We start from the raw sequence: 8,323 nt of genomic DNA on the forward strand, positions 1-8,323 counted from the left end.
TTAAAGTAGGACCCTCTATATCTACCCTCTATATGTACCAACACTCCTTTAAGGTGGGTCCCTCTATATCTACCCTCTATATCTACCCACACTCCTTTAAGGTGGGACCCTCTATATCTACAAACACTCCATTAAGTGTTGGTTATATTGTGGTCAGTTGTAGAAGTGGCATAAGGATTTGGTTACGCTGTGGTCAGTTGTAGAGGTGACATAGGGATTTGGTTACACTGTGGTCAGTTGTAGAAGTGACATAGGGATTTGGTTACACTGTGGTCAGTTGTAGAAGTGACATAGGGATGTGGTTAAACTGTGGTCAGTTGTAGAAGTGACATAGGGATGTGGTTAAACTGTGGTCAGTTGTAGAAGTGACATAGGGATTTGGTTATACTGTGGTCAGTTGTAGAAGTGACATAGGGATTTGGTTATACTGTGGTCAGTTGTAGAAGTGACGTAGGGATTTGGTTATACTGTGGTCAGTTGTAGAAGTGACGTAGGGATTTGGTTATACTGTGGTCAGTTGTAGAAGTGACATAGGGATTTGGTTATACTGTGGTCAGTTGTAGAAGTGACATACGGATTTGGTTATATTGTGGTCAGTTGTAGAAGTGACATACGGATTTGGTTATATTGTGGTCAGTTGTAGAAGTGACATAGGGATTTGGTTATACTGTGGTCAGTTGTAGAAGTGACATAGGGATTTGGTTATACTGTGGTCAGTTGTAGAAGTGACATAGGGATTTGGTTATACTGTGGTCAGTTGTAGAAGTGACATAGGGATTTGGTTATACTGTGGTCAGTTGTAGAAGTGACGTAGGGATTTGGTTATACTGTGGTCAGTTATAGAAGTGACATAGGGATTTGGTTATACTGTGGTCAGTTGTAGAAGTGACATAGGGATTTGGTTATACTGTGGTCAGTTGTAGAAGTGACATAGGGATTTGGTTATACTGTGGTCAGTTGTAGAAGTGACATACGGATTTGGTTATATTGTGGTCAGTTGCAGAAGTGACATAGGGATTTGGTTATACTGTGGTCAGTTGTAGAAGTGACATAGGGATGTGGTTAAACTGTGGTCAGTTGTAGAAGTGACATAGGGATTTGGTTATACTGTGGTCAGTTGTAGAAGTGACATAGGGATTTGGTTATACTGTGGTCAGTTGTAGAAGTGACGTAGGGATTTGGTTATACTGTGGTCAGTTGTAGAAGTGACGTAGGGATTTGGTTATACTGTGGTCAGTTGTAGAAGTGACATAGGGATTTGGTTATACTGTGGTCAGTTGTAGAAGTGACATACGGATTTGGTTATATTGTGGTCAGTTGTAGAAGTGACATACGGATTTGGTTATATTGTGGTCAGTTGTAGAAGTGACATAGGGATTTGGTTATACTGTGGTCAGTTGTAGAAGTGACATAGGGATGTGGTTATACTGTGGTCAGTTGTAGAAGTGACATAGGGATTTGGTTATACTGTGGTCAGTTGTAGAAGTGACATAGGGATTTGGTTATACTGTGGTCAGTTGTAGAAGTGACGTAGGGATTTGGTTATACTGTGGTCAGTTATAGAAGTGACATAGGGATTTGGTTATACTGTGGTCAGTTGTAGAAGTGACATAGGGATTTGGTTATACTGTGGTCAGTTGTAGAAGTGACATAGGGATTTGGTTATACTGTGGTCAGTTGTAGAAGTGACATACGGATTTGGTTATATTGTGGTCAGTTGCAGAAGTGACATAGGGATTTGGTTATACTGTGGTCAGTTGTAGAAGTGACATACGTATTTGGTTATATTGTGGTCAGTTGTAGAAGTGACATAGGGATTTGGTTATACTGTGGTCAGTTGTAGAAGTGACATAGGGATTTGGTTATACTGTGGTCAGTTGTAGAAGTGACATACGGATTTGGTTATATTGTGGTCAGTTGTAGAAGTGACATAGGGATTTGGTTATACTGTGGTCAGTTGTAGAAGTGACATAGGGATTTGGTTATACTGTGGTCAGTTGTAGAAGTGACATAGGGATTTGGTTATACTGTGGTCAGTTGTAGAAGTGACATAGGGATTTGGTTATACTGTGGTCAGTTGTAGAAGTGACATAGGGATTTGGTTATACTGTGGTCAGTTGTAGAAGTGACATAGGGATTTGGTTATGTGATGTGATAAGCAGAAACGTAGAAGTTGTAAAAAAAAAAATGGAATGTTATTTTGTCGGGAATCACATCTCCCTCCCTCTCTCTCTTTCTCCCTCCCCCCAGACGGCAGACGTGGGGATGACCGAGACATCTGGGGACAACAGTCTTCGTTTCGAGGTGTGGTTCAGACGCAGGAGCAGTAAGAACCAGACATATGTCCTGCAGGCCTCCAACACAGACATCAAACACGCCTGGACCACCAACATCGCACGTATCCTCTGGCAGCAGGCTACCCGGAATAAAGGTAGAGATGAGAGAGGGAGGGAGGGAGGGACGGAGAGAGAGGGAGGGAGAGAGGGAGAGACAGAGAGAGGGAGAGAGAGACAGAGAGACATAGACAGACAGAGAGAGGGAGAGAGACAGAGAGAGAGACAGAGAGAGAGACAGAGAGAGGGAGAGAGAGAGAGAAGGAGAGAGAGAGAGAGAGAGAAAGGGAGAGACAGAGAGAGGGAGAGAGAACATAACAGTTGAAACAAGTGTTATCTGGGTGTGTTTGGGTGGGCCCAGTGTGGTTAATTCATCTCTGTGTTGTGTTCAGAGATCCGTAATCAGGAGATGGTTTCCATGGGAGTGGGTAACAAGCCGTTCCTGGACATTAAACCCAGTGATGCTGCGATCAACGACAGGGCTATAGACTACATCATGAAGGGAAGAGGTAACCACTAAACTAAACCACTGTCTAGTACACTGATCAATAAACTAAACCACTGTCTAGTACACTGATCAATAACCACTAAACCACTGTCTAGTACACTGATCAATAACCACTAAACTAAACCACTGTCTAGTACACTGATCAATAACCACTAAACTAAACCACTGTCTAGTGCACTGATCAACGACAGGGCTATAGACTACATCATGAAGGGACGAGGTAACTACTAAACCACTGTCTAGTACACTGATCAATAACCACTAAACCACTGTCTATTACACTGATCAATAACCACTAAACTAAACCACTGCCTATTACACTGATCAATAACCACTAAACTAATCCGCTGTCTTGTACACTGATCAATAACCACTAAACCACTGTCTAGTACACTGATCAATAACCACTAAACCACTGTCTAGTACACTGATCAATAACCACTAAACCACTGTCTAGTACACTGATCAATAACCACTAAACCACTGTCTATTACACTGATCAATAACCACTAAACTAAACCACTGTGTATTACACTGATCAATAACCACTAAACCACTGTCTATTACACTAATCAATAACCACTAAACTAAACCACTGTGTATTACACTGATCAATAACCACTAAACCACTGTGTATTACACTGATCAATAACCACTAAACCACTGCCTATTACACTGATCAATAACCACTAAACCAAAGCGGTCCCTGAATATATGCCTGACCCGTCCCCTCCCCCAGGTGCCAGAACTCGAGCCTCCATTGCCGTGTCCCTGTTCGACCACTCCAACCCTTTCAAGCGTACAGCGTCGATTAACGGGGGGTCTGGCGGCGGGGCCCCTGCTGCGTCTGGCTCCTGCACTCTCCTGGGGCCCCTCAACCTGCACATGTACAGCAGCCACAGCCAGGCCCTGCTGCCCGGGGGAGAGAGGCCCTTCATCAGCCCGTGTATGGAGGAGGACGAGATGGAGCACGAGACCAGCAGCCAGCCATCCATGAGTACATACTGTATAGATTATCTCTCCATGAGTACATACTGTATAGATTATCTCTCCATGAGTACATACTGTATAGATCATCCCTCCATACTGTATAGATCATCCCTCCTTACTGTTTAGATCATCCCTCCATGACTACATACTGTATAGATCATCCCTCCATAATGTATAGATCATCCCTCCATGACTACATACTGTATAGATCATCCCTCCATGACTACATACTGTATAGATCATCCCTCCATGAGTACATACTGTATAGATCATCCCTCCATGACTACATACTGTATAGATCATCCCTCCATGAGTACATACTATATAGAACATCCCTCCATACGGTATAGATCATCCCTCCATGACTACATACTGTATAGATCATCCCTCCATGAGTACATACTGTATAGATCATCCCTCCATACTGTATAGATCATCCCTCCATACTGTATAGATCATCCCTCCATGACTACATACTGTATAGATCATCCCTCCATGAGTACATACTGTATAGATCATCCCTCCATACTGTATAGATCATCCCTCCATACTGTATAGATCATCCCTCCATTAGTACATACTGTATAGATCATCCCTCCATACTGTATAGATCATCCCTCCATGACTACATACTGTATAGATCATCCCTCCATGACTACATACTGTATAGATCATCCCTCCATGAGTACATACTGTATAGATCATCCCTCCATGACTACATACTGTATAGATCATCCCTCCATGAGTACATACTGTATAGATCATCCCTCCATGACTACATACTGTATAGATCATCCCTCCATGACTACATACTGTATAGATCATCCTTCCATTAGTACATACTGTATAGATCATCCCTCCATGAGTACATACTGTATAGAATATCTCTCCATGAGTACATACTGTATAGATCTTCCCTCCATGACTACATACTGTATAGATCATCCCTCCATGACTACATACTGTATAGATCATCCCTCCATGACTACATACTGTATAGATCATCCCTCCATACTGTATAGATCATCCCTCCATACTGTATAGATCATCCCTCCATGACTACATACTGTATAGATCATCCCTCCATGAGTACATACTGTATAGAATATCTCTCCATGAGTACATACTGTATAGATCTTCCCTCCATGACTACATACTGTATAGATCATCCCTCCATGACTACATACTGTATAGATCATCCCTCCATGACTACATACTGTATAGATCATCCCTCCATACTGTATAGATCATCCCTCCATACTGTATAGATCATCCCTCCATGACTACATACTGTATAGATCATCCCTCCATACTGTATAGATCATCCCTCCATGACTACATACTGTATAGATCATCCCTCCATGACTACATACTGTATAGATCATCCCTCCATGACTACATACTGTATAGATCATCCCTCCATGACTACATACTGTATAGATCATCCCTCCATACTGTATAGATCATCCCTCCATGACTACATACTGTATAGATCATCCCTCCATGACTACATACTGTATATCAGCGACTCTCTGTCCATCCCATCTATCTCCTTAAATCTCTTATGATTTACATATGTATTTCAACTGTTCTGTGATGGTTCCCATGTGTTATGAACCATTCTATTCCCATAGTTTCTACAGATTGGAAGTTAAAGATTAATATAGTTTGTTTTAGTTACTGTACCAACCAAACCCACCTATCAGTGTTGATCAACTCCTCTCCTCCCTGTTTCTCCCCCTCGCCCTCTCTCTCCCCCGCTCTCTCTCTCTTTCCCCCGCTCTCTCTCTCTCTCTCTGTCTCTCCCTCCCTCCCTCTGTCCCTCCCTCCCTCCACCTCCTTCCTCTCCCTCCCCCCCTCTCCCCCCTTCCTCCCTCTGTCTCTCCCTCCCGCTCCTCCCTCCCTCCCTCCACAGCTACAGAGAGCTCAGGTTCATCGTCCCACTGTCTGTCCGGCAGCGGCTCAAGTGGTTCAGACAGTGGCTGTGTGTCCAGCCACCTCCCTGAGGCCAGTTTATCTGAGGATCCCTCGTTCCCCTGCCGTCCCCCGTCCGACGCCGTGACCTCCCCCAGCCTCCCCAAAGACAAGCCGCGCTACAACAACAGCCAGTACATTTCAGCCGTAAGTGAACGTAATGGTCACGGATGGATTCACAGGCTCGTCAGGTTACAGGCTATCCACAGTGGCCTTGGTCCTGGAGAGATGCAGTGTGTGCAGGGTTTTTCTCCAGCCCAGCGCTACAACACCAGTACAGTTCCCTGCATTCTGCAGTCATGGAAGAATGGTTGATAGTTTGTCTGTGATGGAATGTGATATATACTATTGATTTGTGTTAACTATAATTTCATTGATTGATTAAACGTCACCTGTATGAGCTTGGCTTTGTGCAAAACCCTGCTGACAAGATCAATAACCCTGCTGACTTGATCAATAACCCTGCTGACTTGATCAATAACCCTGCTGACATGATCAATACTTGTAACATTCCTCATAACACATCTGTAACCCTGGCTTCCCCCCCTCTCTCCCTTCCTCCCTCCCTTTCTCCTTCCCTCCATTCCTCTCTCCTTCCCTCCATTCATCTCCAGAATGTAGCTCAGACCATAGGCCCTTCCACTATAGTGTGATTCCTGACTGGGACCCTGCTTGGAGTAAGTGGAGCAACGTCTCAACTCAAACCTCCTCCTCTAAACAACGCCCAGGGCCTGTATTCACAGAGCTTCTCAGAGTAGGAGTGGTTGAACTAGGATCAGGTCCCACCAGCCCTTGTAATCTCTTTCATTATGATCTAAAAAGGGGATAAACTGATCCCAGATCAGCACTGGTACTGAGATGATATGTGAATATGGGGCCTGGGCTAAGAGCTGTGCTATAGTCTATACTGTATGCAAGCCTGTATTTCTCCAAGATGCTGCTGTTTGTGACACAGCCTGGGTACCAGTCTCTTTGTGTTAACGTTCATCTCCTTGTCGTGCCAAACAAATGACACAAGAGTACCAGAGGTGGAATGTTAGCACGAAACAGGTCTGTATTTCAGGCTAGCTGTGGTGTTTTGATGGGAGGTCTACGTGTAGTATCTCTGTAGTAAGTCTGTTACTCTGGTCTCTCTCTCTACAGGTCTGATATCCAGAAAGACACTATTACCACGCCAAGGAAGACAGACGAGACTCTCATCTCACATGGACACTGTAAAGACCTGGGACTGTTTTTAAAATAAAAAGAAAAGCCACTTTTGAGCATAGCTTTTATATTGTTTTTTTTTTAAAAGTTAATTTAAATATTGTTATATTTTTCTTCCCCAAAGTACTGGTGGGTGCAGTCGTTTTTTTTCCTGTACTCTATTGGTGGGTTATTCTGTAAATAATTATTTTAATAGTTTCCTGTGAATTTATGAATGGTTGGTTTCTTTATCGTCTTGTTGACCACTTTTACTGCAACTTCTGATTCACCTGTTGATTGATGTTATACCCTGGGATGAAAGGCTAGTTCTGTTTCACCTGTTGATTGATGTTATACCCTGGGATGAAAGGCTAGTTCTGTTATACCCTGGGATGAAAGGCTAGTTCTGGTTCACCTGTTGATTGATGTTATACCCTGGGATGAAAGGCTAGTTCTGTTATACCCTGGGATGAAAGGCTAGTTCTGTTATACCCTGGGATGAAAGGCTAGTTCTGGTTCACCTGTTGATTGATGTTATACCCTGGGATGAAAGGCTAGTTCTGGTTCACCTGTTGATTGATGATATACCCTGGGATGAAAGGCTAGTTCTGTTATACCCTGGGATGAAAGGCTAGTTCTGGTTCACCTGTTGATTGATGATATACCCTGGGATGAAAGACTAGTTCTGATATACCCTGGGATGAAAGGCTAGTTCTGTTATACCCTGGGATGAAAGGCTAGTTCTGGTTCACCTGTTGATTGATGTTATACCCTGGGATGAAAGGCTAGTTCTGTTATACCCTGGGATGAAAGGCTAGTTCTGTTATACCCTGGGATGAAAGACTAGTTCTGGTTCACCTGTTGATTGATGTTATACCCTGGGATGAAAGGCTAGTTCTGTTATACCCTGGGATGAAAGGCTAGTTCTGTTATACCCTGGGATGAAAAGCTAGTTCTGGTTCACCTGTTGATTGATGTTATACCCTGGGATGAAAGGCTAGTTCTGGTTCACCTGTTGATTGATGATATACCCTGGGATGAAAGGCTAGTTCTGTTATACCCTGGGATGAAAGGCTAGTTCTGGTTCACCTGTTGATTGATGATATACCCTGGGATGAAAGACTAGTTCTGATATACCCTGGGATGAAAGGCTAGTTCTGTTATACCCTGGGATGAAAGGCTAGTTCTGGTTCACCTGTTGATTGATGTTATACCCTGGGATGAAAGGCTAGTTCTGTTATACCCTGGGATGAAAGACTAGTTCTGGTTCACCTGTTGATTGATGTTATACCCTGGGATGAAAGGCTAGTTCTGTTATACCCTGGGATGAAAG

The 8,323-nt window shown here is 43.5% G+C and overlaps 2 protein-coding genes across 3 annotated transcripts in view; both read left to right on the plus strand.

Annotated features, from left to right (window-relative positions):
* LOC139384643 (pleckstrin homology domain containing, family G (with RhoGef domain) member 4) overlaps window positions 1-2,853 on the plus strand; it is a 127,166-nt gene extending 124,313 nt beyond the window's left edge. The window contains exons 16-17 of the mRNA XM_071129457.1: window positions 2,251-2,431; window positions 2,726-2,853. Of these exons, the coding sequence (XP_070985558.1) occupies window positions 2,251-2,431; window positions 2,726-2,853 (309 nt within the window). The remainder of the gene's footprint in view (window positions 1-2,250; window positions 2,432-2,725) is intronic.
* A 174-nt stretch (window positions 2,854-3,027) lies between these two features.
* On the plus strand, window positions 3,028-7,125 carry LOC139385163 (puratrophin-1-like). 2 transcript variants are annotated; one of them, XM_071130248.1, is made up of 5 exons: window positions 3,028-3,061; window positions 3,581-3,838; window positions 5,747-5,952; window positions 6,420-6,482; window positions 6,949-7,092. In XM_071130248.1, the coding sequence occupies exons 1-4, from the start codon at window positions 3,049-3,051 to the stop codon at window positions 6,456-6,458; spliced, it is 516 nt and encodes a 171-aa protein (XP_070986349.1). In that variant the 5' UTR covers window positions 3,028-3,048; the 3' UTR covers window positions 6,459-6,482; window positions 6,949-7,092. The 2 variants fall into 2 exon arrangements, with proteins under 2 accessions (XP_070986349.1, XP_070986350.1); XM_071130249.1 differs by lacking the exon at window positions 6,420-6,482 and having other exon boundaries at window positions 6,949-7,125.
* The last annotated feature ends 1,198 nt before the right edge of the window (window positions 7,126-8,323 follow it).

The sequence above is a fragment of the Oncorhynchus clarkii genome, chromosome 26 (genome assembly GCF_045791955.1).
Source record: "Oncorhynchus clarkii lewisi isolate Uvic-CL-2024 chromosome 26, UVic_Ocla_1.0, whole genome shotgun sequence".
Taxonomy (NCBI): Eukaryota; Metazoa; Chordata; class Actinopteri; order Salmoniformes; family Salmonidae; genus Oncorhynchus; species Oncorhynchus clarkii.